Below are 17,849 nucleotides of genomic sequence, written 5' to 3' on the forward strand. Positions count from 1 at the left end.
AAGCAAAGGCCCACTGAGCTTGTGGCTCCCAGGCTGCTCCTACATGCTGGTCCTGGGAGGGGGGGCGGTGGCACAGAGGGGCAGCTTTGTTTGTGGCTCCTGAGTACCACCTCCCCTTCCCTCCACCCACTTTCCCTCCCTCAGAGCCAGAGTTCCAGGGAAATCTTGGCCAGGAGACTTCTCAAGCTGGTGATAAGGTCTGGCCCGAGGAAAGCTCTTAGCAACCCAGGCTCCCAACCCAGCGGCCCTTCTCATGGTTTCAGAGAAACAAAGGAGGGAAAGATATTGCTGGCAGCCCAGTGTGCCAGGACGGCCAGCTTCCAGGAGGGAGAGCCGGGGGTCATGGGCCACTGTGGAGGGCAGGGGGGCAGCCAGGAACGTAGGGCATGCACTGCCAGGCCTGGGCAGCCGCAGCCTGATGGTTGAGCAGAAAGGCCTCCGAAGTCGCTCCCTCTGCCTCTGCCACCACCAAACCAGGCCTCTGGTCAGGGTCCTCCTAGCTGGTCACTTGGGGAGCCAAGTCTCTCCAACCAGGTGCCTCCTCCCATCTAGGTTAAGTTCTCAAAGTCTCCTTTCTGGAACTTTCTCCCATTCCCCACTTTTGAATCATTCCTTGGCCTGCCAACATTGGGCAACTACTAGAAGCCTAGGAAAAACAAAACAAAACAAAACAAAAAAAACAGAGAATTGGAAAACCCAACCTGAGCCTGCCAGTAACTTGGGGGAGCCCCAGTCCCCACTCAGTCACATCTTCCCTATACCCCCTTGGGAAAACTTTCTGGGGCTTCAGTAAAATGGGGGTGTCTACTTACATCTTTAAAGTCCCTTCCAGCTCTAGCAGTCCACAGATCTCTAATAGTAGAGATTTTGCCCAAGCAGCAACAGGGAATGTTTTAGTCTTGCTCCAAATCCTGCCAAATCTTGTATGTCTATACCTGGTATTCCAAAAATCCACAGCACGCTCTTACTGGCATGCATAGCCCTTTGATGAGTGCTGTGAAAGCTACTAAAAAGAATCAGACCTAATCTCTAGCTTCAGCAAGCTCACAAGTTAGGGAGCCAAAGATCATGCTCATAAGATAATCAGCAAACAACATGGCACATAAGGCCTTTCCCTGCTGGCTGGTATACCAGGGATCACATGCTACAGGAGCTCCAAGGATTGAGAAATCAATGTGGATCCGGACCCTGAAAAGGTCAGTTTAACAGGACAGCTCAGGCCCTGAAACAGCCTCAATCCATAAGAACTTGAGTTTGTTCCCAGATCTTTTAATGAGTAAGGCAGGAAGGCAGACTCAGGGTCTCTAGAAGACAGATTTGTGAAGATAAAGTCATCCGCTGGCCACTCAGGTATGCAGAAATCCCCTTTCCCAGAATTCCAAATTTCTCGGAATCCCAAATTTCCCCATGCATTTCTGCAAGCTGGTCTTTCACCTGGAGGTCAGCAAGGCAGGCATAACCAGCAATTTCTTCAGGAGTTAAATAAAAATCCTCAGGAATTAAATCCCTTTGTCACCTTCCACCAAAACCTTTCTTTCCATCAGCCATTCCACATCCTGGAAATTCTACCAGATTCCAGATTATAAAACTGTTAGTTCTGAAATCAAACTCAAGGTGTTTAAATGATTTGCTGCAATGCCTCAAGCTAGTAGAGGTATTCCTCTCCATAAACCTAAAGGAAAAGCAGGTCTGAGTCCCAGGGGCATCGGGATGTATCTGGAGCAAAGATCAAGGTCATTTGACAGTGGGAACCTGGTCTCTCTGCCCAGGGACCCAGGTAGGACTGTGCTCTGGGACCCACCTTTCCTCGCCTTCCACAGGGAGCTCTGATCTACAGAGAGCCAGGATGATACAGATCAAGGTTTGGATGCTTTATTTGGCTCACTTTTCAAATGAAAGCAGGACACCACATTTTTATAGCCAGATTATTTGTCCCAAGCATATTAAAACAGCCAAAATAGACAGAACAGGAAGAGAGAAAAGCAAGTTTTTATCCACACCAAACTAGCCTGACAGAGTAAAAACAGATAGAGGCTGTTTGGAAGAGATGAACTTTTCTTTTCCACCCACAGAGTATGAATCAATTCTGAAATGAGGACTATAGCAGGGGAGAAGTGGGCTAGCTATTGGAAGGAACTGCTTAAATCTCAGGGCCTTGAAATACTGGTGAGGAAGAAGAAAGGAGGGGGCACAGATTAGACATCACAATAAACCATTTCCTTCCATGACATCTACAAAGCGCCTTATTTACATCTTTCCCATGTTACTTGAATATTAGAGCACCCTACAGAGATAGACTACTAACTCCATTTTCACAGAGGCTCAGAGACATCCAGGGACTAGCCCAAGGTCACACAGTAAGGAGCAGAGGCAAGAGCAAGGCCTGGGTCTTTTGCCTCCAGGTCCCATGCTCTGGACTACATGTTTCCGGGTCATTCCCACCAGCCTGACGAAGTGGCAAGACAGAAGGCCTGCGAGGCAGGCTGAGTCCCTGACTGACCGTGGGAACATTGTAAAAGTTACCTCCCTTCCTTCCCTGGACCTCCATTTTTGCAACCACAGGAAGGGGGATAATAATAGCACAGACTTCATAGACTGTCATGAAGCTTAAATGAATTAATACATATAAAACAGATTATATATGCTTGGCATAAACTAAGTGCTCTGAAAGGGTTAGCCGCTTCTGTTATCATCGTTATTGTTATTGCCTGTTGGTCCCTTGAAAGCAGGGACCTAGCACCTGGTAAAAGGCTGGGAACTGCCTACTAGTAAATTAGTATTTTTTAAACTAATCTAAATTAAAATTAGGAATCATTCTCATAGTCCTAAAAAGTGTAAATTGCCGTACAGGCAGAGGGCTGGCCCAGATGACCTCAGACATCTCCGGGGTTAAATACTGATCATGGAGGCTTCCCAGGAATTAGCATAAGCACCTACCTGGGGTGAGCCTCCACACACCACCACTCTGGGCAGCCAGAGCCTCCAGGGGTGTTAGCATTTGTCTCATACAGGGGCCAGTAAGTTTAAGCCTGTGGCATGAACACCATGTAAAACAGCCACGTTCTCTGAACTCAGGCAAAGCAGACATCAAACTGCAGACACTTAGGAGTTTTTGTTTGTTTGTTTGTTTTAGAGATGGGGTCTCACTATGTTGCCCAGACTGATCCTGCTGCCTCAGCCTCCTGAGTAGCTGGGACTATTGGTGTGGACTTTTAACACTTTAGAAAAAAATGTGTGAGTGTGTGTGTGCACACACATATCTCCCTGTAGTTTGACTTTAAAGACCAAGGCCCAATATAGATAATAAGAAAGATCTAAAGAACAAAAATGGTCATAATTGAGCCCACTACAAATATAAGGTGGAAAATTTCCTGCCAGAACAAAGTTTCCTTTTGGAAAAATAAATGACTTCTCCCTCCTGCCTGAGAGCCAGGAGGGCCTCTGGCCTCCTTATACAGCCCAAGGAGGCTCTGTGAGGCATCGGGGTGGGCAACTGAACTTGGAACTTCCACATCCCCCTGCCTGGGTTAGTTTTAGAAGCATCCAGGGTCAGGTCACCCTCCCTATCACCAAGCAGCAGGCAAAGGGAAGGAAAGAGGCCAGAATCCAGAGGTCCAGGTGTGGACCAGTTCCATCCTGCCTCACTGGGCCACCTTTTACAGGTGACCTAGCCTCTCTGTGCCTGCGTCCTTATCTGTAAAGCAGGGATGATAACAGTAACCCATACCATGATGTTGCTCTGAGGATTAAATGAGTGGATACTTATACCATGCTCTCATCAATGCCCGGCATGCAGGAAGCAATCAAGGTCCATGGCTTTTGACTCCTGACGTTTGCCCATTCATCCCTGGCCTGTTGCTCCCTCCTCAGCTCCCCTCCTTTCACCTGCTACCTCCCACTCATCTTTCATGACTCAACTTAAAGTCACTTCCTGACCCCTCTGACTAGGTCAGGCCCCCTGCCATTCCCAGAGTTCCCTGTATTGCTCATTTCATAAGCCCCAGGACACTCATTAATTTTCTGTCTTCCTGAGAATAACAGCTAACACTACATGTCAGGCATATGGTAAGTGCCTCACATGGACCAGCTCACTTTATCTTAATAACAATCCTTTTAAGTGCTACTATTATCAATCCCAATGAATGGATGAGGAAACAGATGTTCAGAGAGGTGAGGCAACTTGCCCAAGAATACACAGAAAGTAAATGACAGACTGCCATGTGTTTGACTTCAAAGCCAGCATTCCTAGCCAGTGGCACCCCAAATCATCAGGGGCTATCTCGAGAAAAGGCTGATTCTGGTAAGGGCTGCAGGCCTGGACCAGGGACCTGCGTTCTCTGAACCAAGCTAGCCTCATGGAAACGGAGAAGGCGGCTCTGCCTCTGTCATACTTTGTTCTGCCCTGGGCTGAATGCCCTGCCCAAGCAGCCCGATCTGATGTCAAACACCATGCACAGGACACCCTCCTCCCCCAGCACCCTTCCCCGAATTATTTACATGACTCCCAGCTCCAGTAAAGACCACAGGCAAATCTAAGCAGGACACAACCATGGGCATCACCCTCAAGGCAACCAGCATTTGTCCTGCACATCCTCAGTGGCTGGACCACAGACACAACAGACAATAGCCCACTGTGTTGTAGGTGGGGGGCTGGTGGGGAGGCGAAGCAGAGTAGGATCATGCCCCAGGACCAAAGGCCTAGAAGTGAGATGAAAGTGTTCTCTGGAGTCAGACAGCCCAGGTACAAATCCCTGCTCCCCCCTCATTCATTCAACCTGTGACCTTGAGCAGTTCACCTACTCTCACTAAGCCTCACTCTCCTCCTCTGGAAAATGGGATGGATAATAAGAAACTACCCCATGGTTGTACAGAGTAAATGCGATCATGCCTGCCCAACGCCTGCTTGATAACTGTCATTATCGTGATGATGGTGATTAATCTTCACGGGTTGTGGGCCATTATGTGATCGGATTGAAAAGGTTCTGGCTCAAAGCCAGAAGATCTGGGCGTGCATCCCGCCTCTGACCCACATTAGCTCTGGGACCGGGGTGTGGTCATCTCTCCACTCAGACACTGTTTATCCATCCCTAAATAGAGGGGACCCTCCCCACCATGAGAAAGCTGATGGGATTCAGGGCAGTAACGCATGGATGTATTCTGTACGAAAGACAGCCTGAGCAAACCTGGGAGCCTCCCATCGCTACATTAATTAATTGGAAGGAGGGTGCCAGCCAGAAACCAATTACAAAATCCCTCCAGGGGCCTCTGTGGGGGCAAAAAGGAGGGGTGAGGAAGAGCGGTGGTGGCTTCTCCCCATTCCCCACCCCCACCCCACTTGTGCCTCCTTACAGCTGGTCCCGCACTCCAGGCCCACAAAGGAGAGGCTCATTCTAAACAGCTTCTTTTCATGTGGAAGCCACTGGATTTGCATCTGTCCTTCCCTGGCAGGGCCTGCCCCATGCCAGCTGCTCCAAGCTCCCCAGGCTGCAGGGTACTTCAGGACCCTGGGCCTGAGCCTGCGGGGCAAAAGGGGAAGGAATGGGAACCCAATGGGCCTGATCAGGAAAAGAGGGAAGGAGACAGGGCTGGGTGCAGAGAGAATTTGCACGCATTCTCGTCTCCTGGACACAAGATAAGCTCTGTGGCCAGGCATATCCAAATCAGAATCAGGGCTGCCCGGGTGCCAGGAGCCGAGACTCCACCAGCACTGGCCCTGGCGGAGGCTGTGTCTGCTCCAGCTAGTTGGCCTGGGAGAGAAGTGGAAAAACTCACTCCATCCCTGGGCTGCCAGGACATTGGCCCAGCCAGCGTCCACACTCCCAACCAGCCAAACTCGTGTGTGCCAGCCTTACAGGGCTGGCCAGTGTGGGGTGATTCTGGGAGCCCTGGAGAGCCTCACACCCTGCCCAGCTTCCTCTAAGAGCTGCCATAGGTGTCAAGGTGGCAGTGCCTAGCGGGAGGGGAACACAGGGCCTCTGGGCACAGTCAGGAAGAAAGCACCGGACAGTGATTTTCTGCAGAGTGAGCTTCATTGCCTAGAGGAAGAGATAGTAAGGAAGGAAAGAGCCTGCATTCATTAGGCACTTACAGTATGCAGGCAAGACAAGAGGTCTCCCGGCTTGTGCCCACTGGACCTCGAGACTGAACTCAGGGCTTTGGCCTTTCCATGTCCTTCTCCTCTAAGGTCCTGGATCCCAGGGACTGTGGATAATGCCACTGTGTTCCTAATGCCTCACACAGGGCCCAGAGTAGGTGCTCAGAGGGTGCTGGCTAAAGGAACGAATGACTCCTAGCCGCACACCTCCCAGCACGAGAATGCTGGATATCTGGAAGAAGGCCGGGAAGGGAGAGGAGGCATAAAGGGTGTGTGGGCAGAGCAGGCAGAGCTCCTGCCCACCCGCAAGTGGGCTCCCACCCGGGAGCTGGCTCTGTGCTGGTACCCCCGCTTCCTCTTCACCAAGGCTTCCTGAGGTGCTGGCTCTCTCACTTCCTCTCCCAGGGAGACCCAGATAGGAACAAGGTACTGGGATGTAGAATGCCAGGAGGTTCAGGTATCTCCCGGATACCTAGATTCTGTGACAGGGAACTGGAGGCAGAGGGGCCTTATAATCCCCCTCGCCATCTGACTGTAGGTATAGCAAGGCCCCCATGGACTTGGCTCCCCTGCCCCACATCCTGTTCCTCCTCCCACCCCCGCAATGCTTTTTCCATCGAGGGCAGAGGGTGTCCCACAGAGGGAAATCCAGGCACCAGCAGGACAGGCAGGGGCGATGCAGTGGGGTAACTGGAGTGGGGCCAAAACACCTATGCCCGCTCAGGCTGCCCCAGGACCCCTTCCCAGGGCAGCCAGGTGGAAAGAGCACTGACCACCAGTCAGCAGGATTGACGTGCCAGCCCCTCCAGCCTCAAACTTGTTGAATGACTTTGGGCAAGTCACAACGTCACAACTTCTGCTCCCAGGGTCTCAGTTCCCTCATTTCTCAAGGAAAGGGTTAGGGGATGTGCCTGCTCCAAAATTTTATTTTCCTGTGAGTGACTCTGTAGGGGCCCTAGAGACACATGATCTTTGGCAAATGCAGACCTGCTGTTACCTGGGCAGAATAACATCATCCTCAGTCCTTTCACATTCAGCAGGAGCCACTGGCTCCTATCAGCAGTCTGTGCCCTGCTGGAGCTGGGGCAGGAGAGAGAAGGTTGCCCGCAGAAAGAGAGGCCAAGGACCGCTGATGCTCACAGACCTACAATCTATCTGCTTAGCAGGGAGGAGCATGTTGGCAACCAAAGTCTTCTCTTTTCCCACACTCCTTCTCCTAAGGCCTTCTGAGGTGCAGCAGGCAATTCTGCTGCTCAGGGCACTTGGTTCCTGGACCGCTGACCCCTTGAGCCAGGCTCAGGAAGGCAAAAAGCATTCAGCTCACTAGTATCTAACTTAACAAGGCACACCTGAAAACAGGGGAGCCTGATCACTGTAAGCCACCTCCTCCCTTACCTGGAAGACCTACCTCTGGTCATATCACAGCCAGCAGCCAGGAAATCACTCAAAGGGCCTTTGAGCAGTACAAAGCGGGTTGCGAGGGCCTACACTTCAGCTCACAGGTTTTCTTATAGCCCATCAACTTGTACTTTACACACAACTCTATTAATGTACTTTGTCCTCTGCTTTTCCAGTTGATAGCAATGTAGAAACAGATATTTAGAACTGGAGAAGCACTGCTAGTCTGGTACATGACTGAGATGGAACACAAAGAGAAAAACTGTACAAAGCAGTTAGAAGAACATGAAGAATAAAATCAGCTGGAGCTACTTGTCTCAGGGAAAGCAGCCTTGGCTCCCTGACCCCGAGCTGCCCTAGGAAGCACCTTGACCTCCAGTGCATGCTCAGGGCTCTGCAGCAGAGCCTTCCTTCCCTCCGCTCTTTCTTCCCTTTTTCTGGCTTTCTTCTCTTTCTCGTCCCAAAAGAAATTAAGGTAACTTACTAAATTACATACAATCAAATAGACTTTAAAACATAACCAGGAGAAATGTCATGGGGCTAGAAGCTTTCCGGGGCTCTGTGTTCCTAAGGCTAGTTAGGGCAGGAGTCCTTCAGAAACCCACAGGGTTTGCCTGCAGCTTCAGCAGCTGTATGTACCTCATGGTTAAGGGGGCAAGGGGATGTATGAAAGAGAGGCAGAAAACGGAAAACAGGCTCACCTCCTCTATGGAAGTGCTACTGAGGATCTAGCAACTTGCCATCTGGTTTCCTCTTCTCCACTTGCCAGGCCTGTCTGAGCTCAGAGCTCCTGCAGTCCATACCTAACCCTGAACCAGAGGACTCTGCCCTCAGGGGACCTGATACAAGGACTAAGGCATTCGTCCAAGGGGCAGGAAGTTGGGACCCAGCCATGACCCTCTGCCTGGAGAAGCAACAACAGAGAAGTCTAGAGCCCTAGACACTGCCCTGGGCGCTCACTCTCGAACCCATTCCCTCCCCTACCTACTGCTCCCAGTGTGTCTGCAGCGATCTTACCTCTCACACTCTCTTTAGGGTTCTCCTTCATATCTGTCTTGTAAACGGTCCACCCCCCAGATAACAAAGAGTCTCCCAATCTCCATCAGAGGTGACCTTGCCAGAACCGAAGCTGCACCAAGGCTCAGCAGAAGAGGCCCTGGAGATCACTGGAACCAAGTCTCACATTAGCCAGATAGAAAAACAGAGAAAAACAGATAGAAAAACAAGGTCACACAGCCTGTTGGTGGCTGATTTAGGACTAGGAGCCAGGCCTTCAGACTTTCAGAACATGGTGGCTTTCCCTATGGTACTGGAGGAGCTACTACCAGCGGACTTGTAGACAGCAAGACAGTCCCCAGGACCTCTCCTGCACCCCTCCTGCTATCTGTTCCCCACAAGAACACGCCGGTCTGTGAAGGGCCAGCAAGGGGAGAGAAGATAGGGTTAAGGTGGGGATTTTATTTAATCCTCTGAGCTGGCTTAAGCCAAAGCCACATTGGTTAGAGCAGGAGGTGAGCGACATGGAGGGTTTGTTGGGGGCTGGGTACGGTGGAGGAGTGTTGAATAGTCACTGGATACCAAGAAGCTAGGCCTGCCAGCGGGCTTAACAGGTAAGCACCCACTTTCATGGACTCCCTGTCCCATCCCTGCTTCAAGGTTCAGGCCTCCAAGCAGTGCTCCTCTGCCATGGAAGTCCCCCAGTAGCCAGGTTGCCCAACAGAGCAGAGCAGTGCAAAGATCACTGGCCATAGATTGAGACAGACTTGAGGACAAACCCCAGCTCTGCAACATACATGCTGTGTGATCTCAGGCAAGTCACTTCACCTCTCTGAGCCTCAGCTCCTTCCACTGTTAAAGAGAACTGAACACACCTTCCTTGCAGGCCTCAGGGGAAGAAAGGCTGCATGAGTTCATGCACATAAAGAGACACAGGGGAGGCGCCGAGTTAATCCTCAGCGCTATTATTAAAACCTCACATCCTTTCTCTCTCTAGCAGGGCCCATCCATTACTCCTCTGTCCCAGCCTACTTGCATCTTTGACATTAATAACCTTAATATCCCTCCCAGCTGAACAGCATGTGCATCATTTCAAAACCCAAAGCATCCTACCCCTGGTGGGTCACAACAGCCCTGCCAGAAGTAGCCAGAGCTGTGGAAGGCCCTGCACCCTCAAGTTCATCTTCTCGCAGTGCTCCCAAGTCCCAGAACAAGGGCCAATGGCAAAGTTTGGAGTTGGGCCCAAGAATCCCCACAAACATTCAGTCTTGGGGCACACTTGAGGAGGGCATGGGCAGGCCCTGGCTTACCAGAAGGGGCCAAAACCACCCCACCTCCATCACTGGCACCCCAACCCTCCATCTGGCCCCACTGCTCTGACCACAAGTGGGCCGCCAGTCCCACTTTGGCCTCCAGCTCCCCAATTCTGGGACCCAGCTGGGCAGCTGGAAAAGGTGGAGTCTGGCCCTTGAATGGACGGCCAAGCCCAAGGCCACGGCCAGACTGTGAGCTCAGTACCCAGACAGATCTCTCTGAAGAGTGTGGGTTCACACCCTTGATTTTATTGGTTCTTTAACAGCCTGTCACCACCCAGGACCCATATTATCACCCTTACAGCACACAAGAAGAAACTGAGGCCCAAAGTGGACCCCTCCCCGACCAAGGTCATCCAGGGGATTTGGGATAGAGCTGGGGATTGAACTCAGGTCTCCCTGGTCCCTTGACCCTGACACTTTCCACTGCCCCATCATCTTTCCTCTTAACTCTTTCCTCCCTACAACTAGGAAGCCCCTAAAGTCCAATAAACGTGGGCTCCTATGACAAGGCCCAACAATCGTCCTCCAATATGGGGGCTGCCAAGATGCCCACCTTTGCTTCCCCTGTCACATTCCCTCCCCACATTTTCAAGTCAACCACCTGGACCTGCCCTGTCTCTGGTAGCGGCTCCCGGGACTGGGCAGCGCCTTCTGCACAGAGTGGCTTTGGAGTGGAGCCAGCGATCCCGGCATGGGCAGCGGAGGCTGGCAGGTGGGGTGGGGTTTCCCCTCCGCTGGCCTCCTCGGGGCGGCAGGCCCATCCCCACACCCACTGCTCAGCACCAGCCCCTGCCAGCGACGCTCCCTGCCGCGCACTCCCCGGAGGGACACCGCCAGCCGCCCAGCCCAGCTCTCTAGGGGTTAAAAATGCAGCATCCCAAACAAGGGTTAAAAATGCAGTCCCGGGGTTGGGCCGGGCGCGGAGGGATGTTGGCCAAACCGCCGGGGCTGCCAGAGCGGCAATCTCCCTCTGGCCTCCGCAGTCCTTGGGGGCCAGAGTGACTCGAGTGGATCCGGCAGCAAGAGAGGCGCGCGCCGCACCTTCCCGGCACCGGCACCGGCGCCCCCTCCCCACACCCACACCCCGCGCCCCCCGCTGCCCAGCCCAGGGGCTGCAGGCGCCGGCGGGTCCCGAGCGCGGCGGGCGAGCGGCGCTTACCTTTGTGACAGTCATGCAGAAACTCCGCGGCGGAGCGGGGGCGCGGGCGCGGCGTGCGGGGGCGGCGGCGGCCCGGGGCGGCGGCGGGAAGGGGGTCCGGCAGCTCCCGGCGCGCTCCCCGCGCCCCGCCGGCTGCTCGGCCGAGCCTGGGGGCTGCGCTCCGGGCGGGCAGCGCGCAGGGACCGCTCGTTGGCGCTCGCCCGCCGCTCGTCGCTGATGTCAGCCCCGAATGTGCATTTATAATAGATGAGCCTCCTTCGCCGCAGGAAGGCGAGGCAGGAAGAAAGGGAGAGAGGGAGAGGGCCCGGGCTGGGGGGCGGGGGGAGGAAGAGGGGCCGGGAACTCGCTACAAAAGAGGAGGCGGAGGGAGGAGGAGGAAGAAGCGCAGCCAGCCTGCGGCCGTGCCCCGCGCCTCCCGCTGGATCGCCGGCCGCCGGGCACCGCCGCTCCCGGAGCCGGGACGGGCGCCCGGGTCCGCGGCCTTAACTCCTTCGGGCCTGCGGACGCCACGCGGCTGGCCAGGCTGGCTCCTGGCACCTGCCGGCTAGGGGAGCGGGCGGCGCCCTGGGCTCTCGGGTGCCCCGCTGGCCCGGGGACGCTGGTGAAGTCACAGACTGGACGGCCGAGGCACTGCGCGGGCAAAGAAGGCGGTCGGGCTCGCCCCCTGGAGGCTCGCAAAGTCGGCCCGTGGGCCGTGAGGGTGGCGCGGCGGGCTGGGAGGGGCGTGGCAGCCGCAAGCCCGGGAGCCCTGCCCGCACCCCACCTAACGCTGGCCTGGGGCACAGGGTGGCTAGACGGATTTGTGTAAGCACTCTTTCGAATCTAATTCCCGCCGCGATGACTTGCTCGAAGCCCGCCTTAGTGAGTTTTGCAGAGGAGGAAACTGACGATCAAAGTGGGACGGACGTGGGAAGTGACTTAGACCACAGCATAAGACCTGCCTGCCCGAGTCGTTCCTCCCGCTCTTTCCACTCCGCTGCTAGCTCCCTAAGGAACCTCTTGTTATAGAAGCTGCCTTGCCCTAGGACTGTCTACACTACCCCTGATTGCCGCTCTTCTCGTGGAGGGACAATACAGGTGCGTCCCGTGTGTTGATCCAATCCTGACTCGGGGCACACTGTGTCCTGGAGCTGCTGCGGGAATTTGAGGGACAGTCACCTGGAGGTGACCTCGCAAGTCTTGAGAAAGGAGTCTCTCTCCCAAGCACCTGGGCAGAACCGTTTTCTCCATATACAGAACCGTGCAGAGGGTGGAGGGGAGGGATTAGCAGAGATGGAAGCAGAGGGGTCCTCCAGGCAGGATAGCTTGGCAAGCCCGGAAGTGCTGGTTTCCTGCTCCATGGTAATTACCAGTGCAATTCACCAGGACAGCGATGGCAACGTCATATATGAGCACCTGCTCTGTGGAAAGTGCTGGGGGAACAGAGAGGAGATGGAATGCCTGCCTTCCAGGAGACCAGTGTCTAGATTGGAGCAATAATAGAGTAACTTCCAGGAAGTGCTTTGTGGGTCATCGTGCAATTTTTGTTTTGTTTTGTTTTGTCTTTTGAGACGGGAGTAGTCTCACTCTGTCGCCCAGGCTGGAGTGCAGTGGCGCAATCTGGACTCACTGCAACCTCCGCCTCCAGGATTCAAGTGATTCTTCTGCCTCAGCCCCTCAAATAGCTGGAACTACAGGCACGCAGCTACCACGCCGGGCTAATTTTTTATTTTTAGTAGAGATGGGGTTTCACCGTATTGGCCAGGCTGGTCTCGAACTCCTGACCTCGTGATCCACCTGCCTCGGCCTCTCAAAGTGCTGGGATTACAGGCATGAGCCACTGCACCTGGCCCTGCCATTTTTAACTACATTTTCTTGGGAACCCTAAATGCAACAGTGTGAGGAAAGAATTACCATCCCCATTTTGCTGATGAGTAAACAGATTTAGAGAAGGGAGGGGACTTGCCCAAGAGGACACAGTGACAGAGCGAGGACTTGAATGAAAGTCTTTTTTTTTTTTTGAGACGGAGTCTCGCTCTGTCGCCCGGGCTGGAGTGCAGTGGCCGGATCTCAGCTCACTGCAAGCTCCGCCTCCCGGGTTTATGCCATTCTCCTGCCTCAGCCTCCCGAGTAGCTGGGACTACAGGCACCCGCCACCTTGCCCGGCTAGTTTTTTGTATTTTTTAGTAGAGACGGGGTTTCACCGTGTTAGCCAGGATGGTCTCGATCTCCTGACCTCGTGATCCGCCCGTCTCGGCCTCCCAAAGTGCTGGGATTACAGGCTTGAGCCACCGCGCCCGGCCGAAAGTCTTAAATCAAGCTCAGCATTGTGCTTTGAATCCGTAAACTCCAGGGTCCATTCCTACCTACTGCCTTATTTGAGTTTCACAGGTGTCTTAGGATATAGGTAGGCAGCTATTCGTTCCCTAGAGGAGTTCCAGGGACTTACTAAATCTCTTGGGTAGCAGATGTGCTGCAGACCTCAGGCATCTCCTCTGTGCCAAACCCTTCCTAAGGCATCTTCCCACGTTGCTTGCCTGCCAGGAATGCTCTCTTACTCTTCTGCACTAACTCAAATGCATCCCACCTCTCACGGCACCACCTCCTTGCCACCTCTCCTGACAACTCCAGCCCAATGGCTCTCCCTGTTGCATTTAGTTCTGAGTGTCTGGTCTCATTTTCATGAGCCTCTGAGCACAGAGGCATGCCTTCTCTCACTGTGTACCCCTGGGCACATAGTAGGAGCTTAGCAAATATTTAATGCCACCGAGAACAAATCAAGCAAAATACACGTTTAACCTGCAGCAGAGGAAATTTAAATTGGGCCCACGAAAGCATTTCCCACCAGCAAGCTGTCCAGCACTGGAAGAGTCAGATTCCCTGTCTCAGCTGTCTTGGGCAGGTTAGCCTCTAGCCGGGAGGATGGAACTCAAGACCTTTACAGGGCCCTTGCAGCCCTAGGACCCCATCAGAAGCCTTTAAAGGGCAACTCAAGGACACCAGTCACCCTGCACCCATGGCTGTGACTTGTCTGTCCACTTTTATATCTTACAGAGATTTCAAATCCCAGATTGTCATCCTGAGCTACCCAGCATGCCTCTTGGCACCTTTCCCACCATCCGCCGTTGTTGTGGGCTCTGGGAACGAGACAAGTACTTAATATCAGCTTGAGCCAAATGTAATTAGGAACATCAATCTGCTGCCCCCAACCCATGTGATGTTCTCCAAAGGCAGAAGGAAAATGTTTCTGATCCCTCCTGTGCTGCTGGCTCACCCCCTCTGTCACATCTCCCCAGGCAGAAGGGAGGTTTAGAAGAGCAAGGGCAAGCTCAGACAATGCCACATCCCCTTGTGCCCAGTCACGGCCTCTGCGTGTAGGAGATGCTAAGAAATACATGCATTTTCTTTTATTTCTTTCTTTTTTCTTTTTTTTTTTTTTTGTGACGTAGTCTCACTCTGTCACCCAGGCTGGAGTGCAATGGCGTGGTCTTGGCTCACTGCAACCTCTGCCTCTCGGGTTCAAGCGATTCTCCCGCCTCAGCCTCCTGAATAGCTGGGACTACAGGTGCCCGCCACCCTACCTGACTAATTTTTGTATTTTTAGTACAGACTGGGTTTCACTATGTTGGCCAGGCTGGTCTCGAACTCCTGACCTCGTGATCCACCTGCTTCGGCCTCCCAAAGTGTTGGGATTACAGGCGTGAGCCACCGCACCCAGCCAATGCATGCATTTTGTATGGTACGATTGTTAACACCACAACACTACTCATCCTGGGTCTCCAGTAACATAGCCCTTAGCTTGGGTATCCTCCTAAGCAAAGCCTGAGAAAGGTATTGGATGCAAGTGATTTAACTGGAAGGTGATCACAGGAGTGGAAGAGTGGGGCAGTGGAGGTGGGGAGTAGTGTGGTTGAGAAGGAGCAAAGGTCGATACGCCAGTATAAAGGTGAATTCTCGCCGGGCACGTTGGCTCACACCCGTAATCCCAGCACTTTGGGAGGCCAAGGGGGGCAGATCACAAGGTCAGGAGTTTGAGACCAGCCTGGCCAAGATGGTGAAACCCCATCTCTACTAAAAATACAAAAATTAGCCAGGCGCAGTGGTGGGCACCTGTAATCCCAGCTACTTAGGAGGCTGAGGCAGGAGAATTGCTTGAACCTGGGAGGCAGAGGTTGCAGTGAGCCAAGATCGCGCTACTGCACTCCAGCCTGTGTAACAGAGCAAGTATCAGAAAAAAAGAAAAAAAAAGTGTATTCTCAGTGTGACTGCAGGAGGCATCCAGGGGAGGGAGGCTCAGTTCCCCAGAGACCCCTGGACCGGATACAGAATTGCCTGTCAGATGAGCGGGGTGTTTACCCACGCTCCTCTTCCTCGTTGTTTGAGGGCTGCCCCGAGGGCATTACCTCCTTGCACTTCAGGGCTGTGCTTTTGGGAGGGCAGAGCAGGCCTCTCAGCTTCAGAGAATGTCTTGGGGCAGAAAGTGAAAAATCCCTGGTTCTTATGGAGGTGGGATGCTGTCAGCTCAAGTCTGGGCTTTCTTAGATGTGCTAAGCTGCAGGTGAGATTAGAAGTGGGGTAGCCTGAGGGGATACGGTACGCATTGTGGGGTAAATAAGAGTTTGCTGTATTAGTTCTGGTCTCTTCTAGACATTCTCATGCCTCAATGCTTTAGGCCATGGTCTTTGCTGGGCCTCTGTCGCCCAGGCTGGAGTGCATTGGCCGGATCTCAGCTCACTGCAAGCTCCGCCTCCCGGGTTTACACCATTCTCCTGCCTCAGCCTCCCGAGTAGCTGGGACTACAGACGCCCGCCACCTCGCCCGGCTAGTTTTTTGTATTTTTTTAACTAGCCCTCTTTCTCAGCATGGCAAACTCCTATTCATCTTTCAAAGTCCAGCTCAAGTGTCAGCTCTGCATGTAGGTCTCCTGGCGCTGTATCCATGGTGGCCTGATTCACCCTGTATTATAATCATAATGAAATATATTTGCTCCTATCTCTTTATGGGCTCTAATCATGTGTTTGTTCTCTTTTTTAAAATCACAAGGCTGACACATGGGAGATGCTGGATAACTGCCTTGCTGATCAATAAGGCTGTGATGGGCACCTTTATCTTCAATCTTAATAACCTCTTATTCAAGTCCAGGCCCCTATAGCAAGGAATGAGGGCCTGTTGGTGTGAGGCTGTGCCCTGCCTAGTGTGCTTCTTTGCCCAGCATCTGCCCAGGCCCTGTACCGAGTGCTACTCTACAGAGTGAGGAGGGCTTGGGCCTTGCCCCCAAGAAGCTTGCAGTCTCTTAGAATTACCTGCAGCTGTGGGCACCCATCCCAGACCATGGGTGAGTGGGTGCTGCATTGTGGCAGAGGCCACAGGGAGATTCCCAAAGCTGTAGAGCCCCTAAGAGGGAGATGCTCCTCCAGCCCTTGCTGCCTGCCTCACTCATGCCACCCCAGGCGGCGTGCCCACATGCTGGCCGCCTCAGCTCCTCAGGCTTCCAAGCCCCTGCAGCTCTCAAATTCCCTCTCTCCTCTCTGTCTGCACGGTGACTGCCCTAGCTCAGCATTTTCCCTTACTGGGCCACTCGGACTTGCCCTGTTGCCTGCCCTCTTGTGCAACTCAGTTCGTTCTCCCCCAGCAGCTCTTGCACACACAGATCTGGCTACTTGAACCCCATCAGGGGCTCCCTGCTGTCCTCAGGACGAAGTCCAACAGGGGCCTCCAAGACCTGCCCCCACCCCCTGCATCTCCAGGCTTCCCGTCTCACCATAACCTGGCCCTTCTCTCCCCCTCAGCACCTAGCTGACTCTTCTTCAGTCTTTCCTTAGGTGTTACCTCCTCCAGGAAACCTTCCTAGACAGCGACTGGAATGGTCTAGCTGCACAGCCTCTGTGTCCCTGGCTTGAGGACGGGGACTGGCTCTTTCACTTAGTAATTCCAGTGCATAGTGCTGTGCTCTGTCAGCTTCGGGTCTCTCCTTCTCTGTATGTGGGTCTCCCACTTCTCCCTTTCTGTCTGTTTTGTCCCCCAGCCTCTGTCCCCCACCACATGCCTCAGTTCCCACCCTGCCCTGCTTCTCTGCTGCATTCACCTTTCCATGCTTTGCACCTCCCTGGCCCTGTCTTCCCCACACTTCCTCAGGGATGCCTGTTTCCCCTTACTGCCCTCTGCCCACCGCAACCCCTCCCTGCTCTCCGGCAGGGCAGAGGCACACCTCTCTGCTGCCCTCCCCTTGACTTTCATGGTTTTTCTCTTCCTCCTGTCTCTCCTCCAGCTCTGCCCCCACTAGATCTGCTTATTTCCACCCTCCTGCCCTTCTCACCTCTCTATGCGTTTGTCTCCATCTGCCTGTCTCTGTAGATGTCTCTCTCTCCTCTTTGTCCCACTCTTAGTCTCTTTTTCTCTTTGTCTCTCTTGCCCTTTCTCCATGGCCTCTGTACAATGCACATATGCTGACTTTGGCATGGGGGATGCTGGGATAGGTGGAGGCCCTGCCCTGGGGTGTCATCTTTCACCTCTGAGGGGTGATGACTGAGGGAGCCACCTGAATACGGCTGGTCTGGGGCCTCTACGGGTTACATCCTTGACTGCGGGGCCCTCACCTGAGCAGCTGCCTCTTGGTCCTGACCCCCTCTGCAAGTGTGTGTATCTGAATGTGAGAATGAGTGTGTGGAACTGTGTGTATCTGTACATGTGTGTGCATGTGTGGAAATGAGCCAGGGAGAAGGAGCCGCAGACCTGGGCACAGTGAGGGAACCCAAGGCAGCCTCTCCCCAGAGGGCTGCTCCCCTAGATCTCCTTGGGGCCATGATGGCAAAGAAACCCGGTCCCTTTATAGAGCCAGCTGGGACTTGGGAACCAGATTTCCACCCTTTAGGTCGTTTTGCATCTAAATTTTGATAACACCTAATCA

At 53.6% G+C, this 17,849-nt stretch overlaps 1 protein-coding gene across 1 annotated transcript in view; it reads right to left on the reverse strand.

Annotated features, from left to right (window-relative positions):
• Positions 1-12,494, reverse strand: part of CORO2B (coronin 2B) — a 153,355-nt gene extending 140,861 nt beyond the window's left edge. Inside the window, exon 1 of the mRNA XM_033189603.1 lies at positions 10,964-12,494. Coding sequence (XP_033045494.1) covers positions 10,964-10,978 — 15 coding nt within the window. The 5' untranslated portion in view covers positions 10,979-12,494. The remainder of the gene's footprint in view (positions 1-10,963) is intronic.
• Positions 12,495-17,849: the final 5,355 nt, after the last annotated feature.

The sequence above is a fragment of the Trachypithecus francoisi genome, unplaced genomic scaffold (genome assembly GCF_009764315.1).
Source record: "Trachypithecus francoisi isolate TF-2019V2 unplaced genomic scaffold, Tfra_2.0 Lachesis_group3, whole genome shotgun sequence".
In the NCBI taxonomy this organism is placed as follows: domain Eukaryota; kingdom Metazoa; phylum Chordata; class Mammalia; order Primates; family Cercopithecidae; genus Trachypithecus; species Trachypithecus francoisi.